Source organism: Daktulosphaira vitifoliae, unplaced genomic scaffold, assembly GCF_025091365.1.
Source record: "Daktulosphaira vitifoliae isolate Bord-2020 unplaced genomic scaffold, ASM2509136v1 Scaffold_5, whole genome shotgun sequence".
Taxonomy (NCBI): Eukaryota; Metazoa; Arthropoda; class Insecta; order Hemiptera; family Phylloxeridae; genus Daktulosphaira; species Daktulosphaira vitifoliae.
The window spans coordinates 23752258-23766171 of record NW_026099576.1 but is presented as its reverse complement, the minus strand read 5'-3'; the positions used below and the strand labels follow the sequence as shown (position 1 = coordinate 23766171).

At 25.4% G+C, this 13914-nt stretch overlaps 1 protein-coding gene and 1 long non-coding RNA gene across 3 annotated transcripts; one reads left to right on the top strand and one right to left on the bottom strand.

Annotated features, from left to right (window-relative positions):
- Nucleotides 1-1121: 1121 nt before the first annotated feature.
- On the bottom strand, nt 1122-2633 carry LOC126906988 (uncharacterized). The gene is made up of 2 exons (XR_007704397.1): nt 2197-2633; nt 1122-1474 (listed from the first exon to the last, which is right to left on the bottom strand). It is a non-coding gene; the product is annotated as an uncharacterized LOC126906988 (long non-coding RNA).
- Nucleotides 2634-4382: 1749 nt separating this feature from the next.
- On the top strand, nt 4383-12640 carry LOC126906972 (uncharacterized). Of its 2 annotated transcripts, none has more exons than XM_050687952.1 (9): nt 4383-4519; nt 4931-4969; nt 5069-5119; nt 5206-5232; nt 8079-8126; nt 8389-8436; nt 9794-9857; nt 9991-10067; nt 11787-12640. In XM_050687952.1, the coding sequence occupies exons 1-9, from the start codon at nt 4517-4519 to the stop codon at nt 12534-12536; spliced, it is 1107 nt and encodes a 368-aa protein (XP_050543909.1). In that variant the 5' UTR covers nt 4383-4516; the 3' UTR covers nt 12537-12640. The 2 variants fall into 2 exon arrangements, with proteins under 2 accessions (XP_050543909.1, XP_050543908.1); XM_050687951.1 differs by lacking the exon at nt 4383-4519 and adding an exon at nt 4526-4667.
- The last annotated feature ends 1274 nt before the right edge of the window (nt 12641-13914 follow it).

The following is a 13914-nucleotide window of genomic DNA, read 5'->3' as shown; positions in this document are numbered from 1 at the left end:
AGGAAATAGTCAGATTTTAAAAAAAAATATGCCGAATGAAAGATGTATATAGAAACTACTCGTCATGAAAAAATTGTATTGATCCATACATTTTTTAAAAAGTTATAGCATTTTAAAGTAAATAATTAAAAATATAAAATCGAGAATTTACACACAAAAATAACATTCAGTAGCCAATTTCACCACGAAGACAAGTCCAAAAGTCATTTAGCATGAAAAAATTATTTAAATTATTTTATTGTTAACTACCAAAAAAGTAAAAAAGGGAGTAAGCATTTGAGGCAATACTGTGCATTAAAATCGCATCAAAGAGAGTTGAGAATTTCATGGAAAGCAATAAAAAGAACACATAATATCGCAAAACAAATATCACAATATCTTCTAAGTATTGCATTTAACTAAAATCGAACAAAAAAACCCAGCACAGAGGGTACGCGGCATAGTGGTGACGTGGCATAGTTGGATCAAGTATAATGATATCTGACAGTGATTAAAATCACTATCAAATAAAAAGTTTCGATGCAAATCTTTAGATAGTATTTAATTTTAAAAAATTTGTGGATTATTTCAAAAGCTACATGATCTGATATTTTCTTGTTAATATCCTTTTTCATTCAGGATTATTAAAAAATATTATTTCTCATAAAAAAATTGTGTTGATCCATACAATGTTCAATAAGTTATAACATTTTAAAGTAAAAAATGTAAAAAATAAAATCAAGAATTTTCTCTCAAAAATAGCATTCGATAGCCATTTTTACGACGAGACATATCCAAAGGTCAAATTTTTTTTTTTCATAATTAAGTACATTACATTAGCTTTAATTTATGATATATATAAAATTGTCAGACCTTCCGAAACACTTTAAAAAGTTAAGTTGAAAAAGATAATTTTTTGTGAAAAAATTGTCATTTTAAATCCCTCTCTGAGAGTGGGTAATAAGTCAAATTTATAAAAAAAATTAATCAAATGATAGGTCAAGACATCAAGCATCTATAAAAAAAAAATTACATTGATATGTTCATTTTTGAAAAAGTTACGGCAGTTTTTAGTAAAAAAAATTGAAGAAATTTCGAAAATTAGTCATTTTAGCTTCGATGCGAAGCTGAGAAGGTATTGGTTTTACTAAGATGTGTTTTTTTTTTTTTTTTTTGTGTCTGTTACCACTTTTTCTCAGCTCTCACCGAACCGATTTCTTTCAATGATACGTCAAAAGATCACAAATCGTATCTAGTCGAAGACATTACCCTTAAAAATTGAAAAAAATTCCCTCGTTCCCCGTAAAAGGGGGAAACCTCCAAAAAAATTACAAATTTAAAAATCGCTAATTTTCGAAATTTTTTCAATTTTTTTTACTTAAAAGTGCCATAACTTTTTCAAAAATAAACATATCAATATAATTCTTTTTTATATAGATGCATAATATCATTACCTTTCATTTGGTATATTTTTTTCATAAATTTAACCCTTAACCTGCCCACAAGGGGGGATTTAAAATGACAACTTTTTCACAAAAAATTAATTTTTTTAACTTAAATTTTGAAAATGTTCCGGAAGGTCTGACACTTTTATATATATCTTAAATTAAAGCTAATGTAATATGCTTTATCATGAAAAAAAAAAATTTCGGACTTTATCTTATCTTCATGGTGAAAATGGCTACCGAATGCTATTTTTGTGTGAAAATTTTCGATTTTGTATTTTCCATTTTTAACTTTATTATGCTATAACTTTTTGAAAAATGTATGAATCATTACAATTTTTTTATGAGAAGTAGTATTTATATAGATCTTTCATTCGACATACTGTTTTTTTAAATCGGACCATTTCCCTAAATACAGGGGGGATTCAAAACATAAAAATGCATATAGAAAGTAGAACTTTTTCAACGTAACTTTTGAAAGTGTTCCGGAAGGTCTGACACTTTTATATATATCTTAAATTAAAGCTAATGTAATATACTTTATAATGGTAAAAAAAAATTTCGGACTTTATTTTATCTTCATGGTGAAAACAGACATTAAACTTAATAAAAAAAATACGATTTTTGTAAAAAAATTCTTTTTTATATTTTTAACTTTATAATGCTATAACTTCTCGAAAGATGTATGGATCAATATAATTCTTTTTTTTGTAGATGCATGATGTCTTTACCTATCATTTGGTATATTTTTTTTATAAATCTGACTTTTTACCTGCCTACAGGGGGGGATTCAAAATGACAACTTTTTCACAAAAAATTGACTTTTTCAACTTAAATTTTGAAAGTGTTCCGGAAAGTCTGACACTTTTATATATATCTTAAATTAAAGCTAATGTAATATACTTTATCATGGAAAAAAAAAATTTCGGACTTTATTTTATCTTCAAGGTGAAAATGGCTACCAAATGCTATTATTGTGTGAAAATTCTCAATTTTATTTTTTACATTTTTAACATTATAATGCTATAACTTATTGAAAAGTGTATTGATCAATATAATTTTTTTATGGGAAATACTATTTTCTAATAATCTCTTTTTTATTCGACATACTTTGTCTTAATCAGGATATTAATAAGGAACTAGCAGTTTATGAAGCTTTTGGAATAATCCACCAATTTTTTAAAATTAAACACTATCTAAAGATTTGCATCGAAGCTTTTTTTTTTTATAGTGATTTTAATCACTGTCAGATATCATTATACTTGATTCATCTATACCACGTCACCACTGTGCCGCGATCCCTCTATGCTGGGTTTTTTAAATTTGTAATTTTTTCGGAGGTTTCCCCCATTTACGGGGAACGAGGGAAATTTATTCAATTTTTGAGGATAATATCTTCGACTAGATAGGATTTGTGATCTTTTGACTTATCATTGAAAGAAATCGGTTGTGTGAGAGCTGAGAAAAAGTGGTAACAGACACAAAAAAAAACATATCTTAGTAAAACCAATACCTTCGCATCGAAGCTAATAAATAATATTTTTAATTAAATGTAAAAAAATTAATTATTGAGATATAGCTATGGACCTAACGTATAACTATTATTTAAAAAAAAAATCAGCTAAAAATATTAACTGGATCAAAAATTATTTAAGTTGTCAGTGAGTGGTGGGCCACCCTGAAACTTGTCCCAACTATGCCACGTCTACACTATTCCACGATCCCACTGCACTATCGTGTTTTTTTTTTTAATATAACTGTAATAAGGTTTGAAAAACTTATACGCATGCAATATGTAGAACTAAATGGCATGGGTATTCTTAAGATAATTTGGTAATGCTATTTTTGACACAAAATGATACTTATTAGTAATAACGTTTATATACAATTTATTTAAAAATAAATTATTTTTCAGTTTATAGTACTGACTTAAAGAAATTTATAAATACGCTTTTTACGACTAATTCTGACTTGCTAAACATTGCACGTTTAATTTATTCTTTTGTTATTCGAATAATAAAAATTTATTGCCTTAAATTTTTTAAAAATTAAAAATTATTGTCAACAAATTACCCAACCAAACACGAAAAATATTATTTTTATTTATAATTTATATGATGTGTAGTGTTATATTATCACTTAAAATAAAAGCATATCATTTTTACATACATATTATACATTATAAAAATTTCAAATCAATAAAATAAAGTTTCTTTTTTAAAATAAAAAATAATCAGCTAATTACGGAATAAAATTTAATTCGAATAAACTAATCTAAAATTTTAATATTGAAAAAATAATATAATTTTGGACCAATTTGTTGATGGATATCAAACATTAGACCATTTTTACATGTTTTTTATTTATTAACACATTTTAATTTTTTTATAATTAAAAAAAAAGTAATTAGCATTCCAAAGAAAAATAATTCTATTAATAACAATAAACTATTATCTTAACTCAATAAATTTAAATTATAAAGTTTTACTAGTAAATGTGAAAAAAACAAATCGTTTTAAATAAATTGGACTTATTTTTGAATAATAATTATAACACTATGAAAATAGCACAAGATTTAAAAAAAAAAAGAAACCCTATTATTTTTATCAAATAACCTTATTTTTTTTAATAATAACTCAAAGTCTTTTATTAAAAATATTCCAAACATTTTATTTAATTTTAGAAAAAACTTTTTTAATTACAAATCTTTACAGAAATATAATTGGTCCTCCAAAAATTTCACACAATCTTTTGTCAAACACAACATAAAATAGATTTGCATTAAGCATGTCATTTTTTTTTTTTTGACCCTAGATGTTAATATTTTTATTTAATTATTATTAGCAGTCAAATATATAGGAATAAAAGTATAGTTTTATACATTTAGAACATATAAGTAACAGCAGTTCTTGAAAATAATTCCTGTTTACATTAACATAATAAAAGCATAAATTATATAATTTTGTCTTCGATCGAATGAAAAATACGTTTTATGTAACAGATTAAAATAATTTTCGCTAATTTTAATATTTCATTTATTTTAAGACTTATAAAAATTCAAAAATTTTGTGGAAAACTAACTCAATAATTCTATGGTATAAGTTGATTAGTTTAAATATAGTTATATAGTTTAAATTTTAATATTCTTAAGAAATGATTCACATAACATATTCTTTTGTTTTAATTCTTGGGATTGATTTTTATTTTGGTAATGTTTTTGGAAACATAATTTTAATTGGCCAAGTAATTTGAAAAATTCATTAAGTGATATTTAATTTAATAATATAGTTAAGATGCTTTTTATCTAATTTCCATGTGACATTACATTTGTTAGTTTAAAATATCATACCTAACGCTTTCTTAGAACTAAGATAATCATCATATAATTTTCTTCTTCCTAAGCACCTTTAATTATTATTTTTGAAATTAATAATTGTTTATTCTTATTGTAATTATCAATGTCAAATGAGTATTGCAAATTTTCAAATCCATTTTTTTTTATATAGGAAGGTGTGATGGATATTATAACAAATGAAGGGGGTTATGTAAGTGTCAATCATGATTAGATTTATTTGTTCAACTTTATGAATTAAACTCTTTGAATTTAAAATCTGTCTTATTAACATTCATTGATTATATTATAGAATTATCAAGCTAAAATGATGGATATATCAAGAAGTTTGAATTTTTTCAGAGTATGTTTTTATTGTGAATTGTTAATACTTATGCTTTTGCAATGTTTAATATAAACATTCCGTTATAAAATTTTTTTTTATTTTAGATTCTACAGTGTGGACCTTTAACGATTGTAAGAATTTATTTTAAACAAAAATTATAATTTATTATATTAATTCATCCATTCATTCATTAGTCTCAGTACTTGGTTGTCGCTATCCGACATACTGTATAAAGTCATATCTTTGTTTTTCCTTTTCACCTATCAATTTTCGTCCTCAACATTTCAGAGTACTTGTGACTTTCACTTTGTCTACACCTCGTACTCTGTTATGTTCCTTACCCGGTATGCCTAATATTTGTATTTTGCAATTCGTCTGCACCTCATACCTAGTTACACAATAAGTGTAACACTTATTCTCTTATAACAACGACCTTTTGAAACCTACAGCCATTCCGAAGTNTTCGTCCTCAACATTTCAGAGTACTTGTGACTTTCACTTTGTCTACACCTCGTACTCTGTTATGTTCCTTACCCGGTATGCCTAGTATTTTTTTTTTTGCAATTCGTCTGCACCTCATACCTAGTTACACAATAAGTGTAACACTTATTCTCTTATAACAACGACCTTTTAAAACCTACAGCCATTCCGAAGTGTCAGTCAAGTACGGCAATTGCTGTATGAACACACGTATATAAATAAACAGGTAGCAAACTCGTCATCATCTTCGTACCTACTCAATATTTCCTTTAGTNTTATGCCACCTGTTCAACATGTGTACACAATTTAGTATATTATTACAAGGCTTTTTTGAAAATTTCATTTTTTATGCTAATATAATTTTATAATATTTTTCTTTTTTTTAAATTGAGTATTTTTCTCGAATTCTTGGCGATGATAGGAATTACTAGATTAAATTCAAGTTATTATGACGTAATGATCAATAAAATTAGTCCAGTAAAGCTGAGAATCTTCATGAATCTACATAAAAATAATATACACCATCACTATACCAATAAATCTTCAGCTTTGCATCGAAGCTAAATAAAAGTAATTTGGGCTAAGATTGTGTATTATGTATGAAGCAATCATGNTTATGCCACCTGTTCAACATGTGTACACAATTTAGTATATTATTACAAGGCTTTTTTGAAAATTTCATTTTTTATGCTAATATTATTTTATAATATTTTTCTTTTTTTTTTAAGTGAATTTTTTTTCGAATTCTTGGCGATGATAGGAATTACTAGATTAAATTCAAGTTATTATGACGTAATGATCAATAAAATTAGTCCAGTAAAGCTGAGAATCTTCATGAATCTACATAAAAATAATATACACCATCACTATACCAATAAATCTTCAGCTTTGCATCGAAGCTAAATAAAAGTAATTTGGGCTAAGATTGTGTATTGTGTATGAAGCAATCATGCACACTTATTAAACGTGGATTGCCATATTCAATAAAACTTTGCTACACATTTTAATAGAAAAATGTGCCAATTGTTTGTAAAGAATATAAAATTAAATATTTAGAGGAATAATTTATAACTGTTATTTCATAATTATTCAATAAATAATTAAGGTGTCTAACTTGTTTGGTATAGAGCGCTTTTAACAAAGACCTTGTGGACCAANCGTAATGATCAATAAAATTAGTCCAGTAAAGCTGAGAATCTTCATGAATCTACATAAAAATAATATACACCATCACTATACCAGTAAATCTTCAGCTTTGCATCGAAGCCAAATTAAAGTAATTTGGGCTAAGATTGTGTATTGTGTATGAAGCAATCATTCACACTTATTAAACGTGGATTGCCATATTCAATAAAACTTTGCTACACATTTTAATAGAAAAATGTGCCAATTGTTTGTAAAGAACATAAAATTAAATATTTAGAGGAATAATTTATAACTGTTATTTCATAATTATTCCATAAATAATTAAGGTTTCTAACTTGTTTGGTATAGAGCGCCTTTCACAAAGACCTTGTGGTCCAGTTGTCACAAACACCGTTGAGTACATCATATCGCGTGACAGCTGATCTCTAGTGTCTTTGCTAAACTACACCCAAGTCCACCCGGCACAGTAAATCCGCGGCCTATGCGTCAATTGCTCCCGTGTACTGTCTGAGTTTTTCTTTTGCATACTTAGCAAGCCTTTCCACTTGTGTGTGTGTTATTGTTCGGCTATAGTGAACCATATATTCTAGTGTTCTTGAACATCCTGTTCTGCTCTGATATCCTCGAGTTTTCGCACCCGTGCACTTATTTAGTGCTCGGCTCTGTCCATATTGAAGTATTTACTTAATAAACGACTACCCTTGTAGTCAGCAATCCGTTCATGTTCTCATCATTTCAAATCATGCATACTGTCCTCTTCTCACCGACATTAAAAACCGTTCTATTCTTCATTATAAAACTAAGTTTTTAATTGTTTGTCTTATTTATTTTATATCTTTTCTATTTTGTGCATAGACGCTTTATTTTGGTAATGAGAACTACGCCCCTTTATTTAAAAATAATTTATTGAAGGACTTTTATTTGATTTGTATTATTTTTGTTAAAAAATTGTATTAGAAGTAATAAGTGTTGTCATTTAGATCTGAGACTTGCTGAATATGTATAGTATTAACAAAAACCCGTTGTTTGAATGAATTATATTGTAGTATAGTAAATATAAATTATATAATTTAGGTTATTAAACAACAATCCTTTCTGATAAATTGTTCTAAAATTATTAACTTACGTCAGAATTCAAACTTCTTTATATCCGTTTTTAATTCTTAAAAACCCATTTTTGTGACTTTTGAGCTTTTGTTATAAGCTGTACATAATGATGTTTATTTTAAGTTACAAAGTGGAAACATAAAATAAAGTTTTAAGTTTCCACTTTTACATTACCGAAATGAAATCCATAATTATTACCAAACAGAATAATTGTGTTATTATTGTATTTTAAATTTTATTTCAGGAATTTGTGAATGAGAAAAAAATTTTTGCAGAAATCTTTTTGATTTATGTAAGTATTTAGTCAAACATGTGGACAGTGAGAAAAAATAGAAATCAATATCCTCTTCAAAAAAATTAACTTTTTATTAGTTATTTATATTGTTTAGAGAGGGTGATAATAATTTTTCTTATTTGTAGTCTTTGTATAAGAAAATATCTTGTGCTCGCAAATATCTATAATAACAAAAATTATTAATCAAATACTAATAAAATGTATTGTATTTATTTTTAGTAATAAATGAACAATGTAACGATATGTTTTATTATTTTAGAATGAACAGTCTGTTAAATATCCAAAAATCGAAACAAATCTTAAAATTGTAAGCAACTTTTATTTTAATTGTTAAATTTTTATGCATATTATTTTTTTATATCTATAAATCATGATATCATATTATTTATTTTTAGCTTTGATGCGAAGCTAAGAAGATATTAATTTACTATATGTTTATTTTTATTTATTATTTATGTTACTACTATTTCTCAGCTCTCAATGAATTGATTATTCTCAACGATACGTCAAAACATCACAAATCGTATCTTATTGAATACGTAACCCTTAAAAATTGAACAAATTTCCATCATTCACAGTAAATGATAAAAATCGATCATAAAACTACAATTTTTAAAATCAGTAAATTTTTAAAACTTTTTTATATAACTTTTTTAAAAATAAATGAATCAAAATAAATTATTTTTTTTATTTATAATTTAGATATTTTTCTTCTATTTGATATAAATTTTTTGAAAATCTGACCCTTTACCTACCCACGGGAGGAATTCAAAATACCAACATTTCCACAAAAATTTAACTTTTTAACTTTATCTTTAAAAATGTTAAGGAAATACTGCGTCTTTTACACACATGTTAAATTAAAGCTTGAGTACTCGATAAAGTTGAAAATAAATTTATCCTGATTACTTGTTTTCTATGTGTGAAATTAAAGTTGACTTTTTAAACTTTTCATTTTTTTTTTTTTTTTATAAATCTAGGCTTAATATTTTGATACAGATTTAACATAGATTAATTAAAATATACAACTTCATTATAATTTTTTATAATTTTTCCCCAAAAATTACAATATTAATCTATAATATGTAAATATAAAATAATAAAAACTAGAAATCAGGATATAAATAAGGAAATAGGAGTTGATTTGCTGTGGAATAATTATACAATTCCTTTTAAAAATTAATCACTATCTATGCGTCAGCCATTTTGTGCGGTTCAGTCATGTAGTGTTACAAAGAGTCTAGTATAACGAGGAAAAAGATAAATGAAAATTAATAGGTGTAATTGGATAAAGAAATGTGTTAGTAACAATAAAAACAGTTATACATTAATTTAAGTCATCGATTCTGATTATATAATGATCCGATTAAGTTACTTGATGTGCAATTTCATAATTTTTACACAAATTAAATATACCTGATTATTTATTTTTTTTAATTAAATAGATGAATTTCAATAATAATAATTTTATACATTTTTACTGTAATCTTTCAATAAAACCTGTAGAAAATGAACACAGACAAATTTGAAAATTAAAATTCTTTATTATATTTTCTTAAGATTTCATTCAAATGACCAACGCTTTTGCAAAAAAAAATTAATATTTCTCTGTTTTACCAAAATAATATAATTTTTTTTTAATTACTGTTATTTATTTTTTAAAGACTTTTGGAAAAAATAACATTATTTTAAATCACAATAACAAACAAGAAGAATTCTCATACAACGGTAAGTATAGATCATGTTGAATAAATCCTGTTTAATATCACTAGTTGAAACACATTAATGTATCATGACAATATAAAAAGTCGTTAAAAAATCTTAGAAAAATATATTAAATTATGAAATCATTTTTTTACAGAACATGGTATTAATCTATTGCAGCAATCTATTCTAATGTTAAACAATAAAATTCATTTCAAAGTAGTTAAAATCTATGTAAGTTAATCAATATGTTTAAAATATTTTCGTATACTTAATTTTGAATTTAAATCTTTTGCGATTAAATTTAGTTTTACAGTAAATGTGGGACTAATTACTGAATGTTTAAAAATGCACATATTACTCGATATAAAAAGTTATCTTTTCAATAAAATGCTTGTGAATATTAATACTTAAAATTACTTAATTTATACATTATAAAATTATATCTCATATATCTGCAACAGGGGATTTAAAATGGCAACTTTTGCATAAAAAACGAACTTATGTCTTATATATTGAATGGTTATTTTTTGTTTCGTATAAAATTTAAAAAATCAGTACACAAATACAAAAATCGGTAAATAATCTCTGAATAGTCCTACATAAATGAAAAATATTTTTTAGTTTATATTAATCCATAATTAAATTATCATTTGATTATTAATTTTATGTTTATAAAAATTTTATACTTTAAACGTTATTAAAATTCATATGAGTGTTCATCAAAAATAGCTAAGCATGATTTAAATATAGAGGTTATAATTATTAAAAGCAAAACAATTCTTACTTTTCCAAATAATAATACTGCAATTCAGTAAAAATCATATACATTATTCATGATATAAGTCATAGATGAAATGTCTAAGGTAGGTAGGTATTACAGTACATGATAGTTGAAAAAATATGTGTTTTATTATGTTGTGTATTTTTTTATCTATACATATAAATATTCTATTCCTACTAAATCGATTTGTTCGAACGTCTAAATATCATATTTAATTAAAGTTATTAGTATCATCATTTGATAAAATTCCTGCCATTGTCCGTACTAAAAGGAAATGACCTGAAAAATAATCATTTTTTTAATAGAATATACAGTATATTTATATTTTTACTTTATATTAAACTAACTTTTTGAAAACTAGACGTATCATCTATCCGTAATATCGTGATCATTTCGGAACATGAACTTTTTATTGATAATAATTTAGTCATTTACCGACTAATTTTTTTTAAAAATCCAATTAAGTAATTTTTGAAGATTAATAATAGAAAAATATCCCTAAGACTTTTCTACATTAAGTAAATGGTAACTTAAGTCAAAATTTGTAAAATTTCCGTTTAATTTTTGCTATGTTTTTTCTAATCCCCTCTTTAAGGAATTCTCATCGAAGTGTTTTATTACAGTGGTAAAAATTACTAACAGCTTTCAATTTATATTTTATTTTATTATGCACATAAGTTCTTTATGCATAATTGTATCGAAGTATTTTTTTGATAATGCTATACATTAATATTCGATTTAATTCAATATTAAAGTTCTTTATGTGGGATTCTGCTGTACCAAATTTTTTAATTTAATATAAAAGCTTGATTAAAGTAATAATTGATAAATATTACAATTTTTTGCATTTTTACTTTTTAACACTTCTATTACTACAGACAGATTATTCGTTTAACTACATTCATATTTCACAACCATACTAGTTTCTTTATTCAACACTAAAGTTTCTTTAATCCAGGTATGAATAGACAGCTCACGGGATAAATAGAACTGATGACATTATTCTTATAAAAAAAACTCATAATATCAAATTATTTTAATTTTTTATCTAATCTAAATATTTCCTACCGTTAAATATTTTATGATAATACATTAATGTATAGAATATGTTTTTAATGAAGGAAAATTAAACTTGAATTTGATATAAATTATAAATTTATTTTTTACAGGAGAGTAATCTTCCTAAAAATAGAACTTTAGCTCATTCTACGGTTTATGAGTTAAATATAAAAATAAAGCTAGAAATGTTAGAAAAACTGTCTTTATGGAAATATGTGAAAGAGGAGATTGTTAACTGTGATATTTCTACTCAACCCTATATAACACTTGAAGATTTCATTAATAACTCAACAACATATAATAAATATGTTGCATTTACTCTTCAGGAAGCACTAAGAATCATGAATGATCGAACTTTTAAGTATGCGTTTTTACTAGTCATATATGCCTATATGACATTAAAAAATGATTTTGAGAAAACAATAGACTGGGAATCATTCCAAATAGTTTCTAAAAAATTGAGCACCGCACAAATTTATCCGATAATATCCAATAACATACATTATGACTTACGTTCTGACTTTCCAATATTACAAAAAGGTATTGAATCAGGTCAATGTGAGGAAATTGTGAAAAAAATCATGTTGAAATATACAAAATTATTCTTAACACCCATGGAAATAAATGATTTAGCAAGGACTCGCAGATTATCACAAAATGTATTAAATAAAGTATTTCGGGGATTTCCCAAACCTCACGAAAACGACGTTATCTCATACAATTTTGAGACTATACCAAATCGACTAAATGATATAAAGACAAAATTGGAGATAATTTTAAGGCTAATTAACACAGAATACAAGGAAATGTTAAATATAACATATTATATTAAAGTAAATCAGCTAACTCACCAATATTAAATTATGCAGGATGAGTAATTAAATTTTTGACTATGTTTCAATTTATTTTTTTTTATTAAATTTACTTTAAAAAAATAAAATATTCTCTTTATTATGAAAGAGAGTTCCTAATTATTATTATTATTATAGACTAGTAATTTTTAATAATCAATTATACGTTTAATCGATAATTCACACCACCTTTCTATAGATGAAATAATAATAATTTAGATATGAAATAATTTAAACCTATGATAGTTGTATAGTGTACAACTATACCATGTTTTTTCAAGATTAATTCTCATAATAAATTCTTCTGATGAAGATTGTGTAATTAATTTTAAGTAAAAACATACAGGTAACTTCTTCATTATATAATGATCTACTTCAGAAAACAAAAGATCAGTAATAACATTTGGACCAGTGTTTCGGAAAGCACGAGAAATGTGTAATGATAAAAATATAGTTTAAAAAAACTAAAAAAACACGCTTTTAAAACACATTGAACTAAAAAGTTCAAAATAATTTTTAAAATAAGCTTAAAATAATATTGAACGAAAAGTACTAGTATTATTGTGATAAAAGCGTCGGGCGCTCAATATACGAAAAATATGGCACGAAGCGCCCACGCTTTTATCACAATAATTCTAGTGCTTTTCGTTTAATATTGNGACGCTTTTATTACAATAATACTAGTACTTTTCGTTCAATATTGTTTTAAGCTTATTTTAAAAATTATTTTGAACTTTTTAGTTCAATGTGCTTTAAAAGCGTGTTTTTTAGTTTTTTTAAACTATATTTATTTTTTACTTTTTAGTTTTATGTTATGATAGTAGTTACTATCAATATCATGGTTGTAACGGGTAACGGCAATACAGGGTTCGATTCCGGGGAGGGAGTCTGAGAAACGGCTACCACATCCAAGGAAAGCAGCAGGCGCGCAACGTGGAGGTAGTGATGAAAAATGACGATACGGGAATCATCCCCCGTAATCGGAATGAATACACCACATATCTCTTAATGAGAATAAAGCGTATTAATATATAAGTTTTATTAGTAATTAGAATATATATATATACATGTAAAGGGACTTAAGTACGTAAACGTATCATGCATGAGGTATAGCCGTGTTTTGTGGGCGGGGGGAACATTATACACGAGGCATATATGGCGGCAGAGGCGTCGGCTGTAGGAATATATAAATGAATATTAACATATACGTATAAATATTAATATATATATATATTAATATTAGCGATGGCGGTAGGAATATATGATCTTCGCATAATATCGCGGCACTTTTGCTGGCGTCGACGACACGATGTCCGGCGTGATCCTATGGCGTCAAAAAGGTTAGCAGCGTAGATGACAACAGTGCGCGAGTGCGGATCGGTTTGTT

Coding starts and splice junctions, on each gene's coding strand:
- LOC126906972 (XM_050687951.1), top strand. CDS start 4,578: ATGATTCACATAACATATTCTTTTGTTTTAATTCTTGGGATTGATTTT. Junction 8,127..8,388: donor CAGAAATCTTTTTGATTTAT/GTAAGTATTTAG, acceptor TTATTATTTTAG/AATGAACAGTCTGTTAAATA. Junction 9,858..9,990: donor AGAAGAATTCTCATACAACG/GTAAGTATAGAT, acceptor ATTTTTTTACAG/AACATGGTATTAATCTATTG.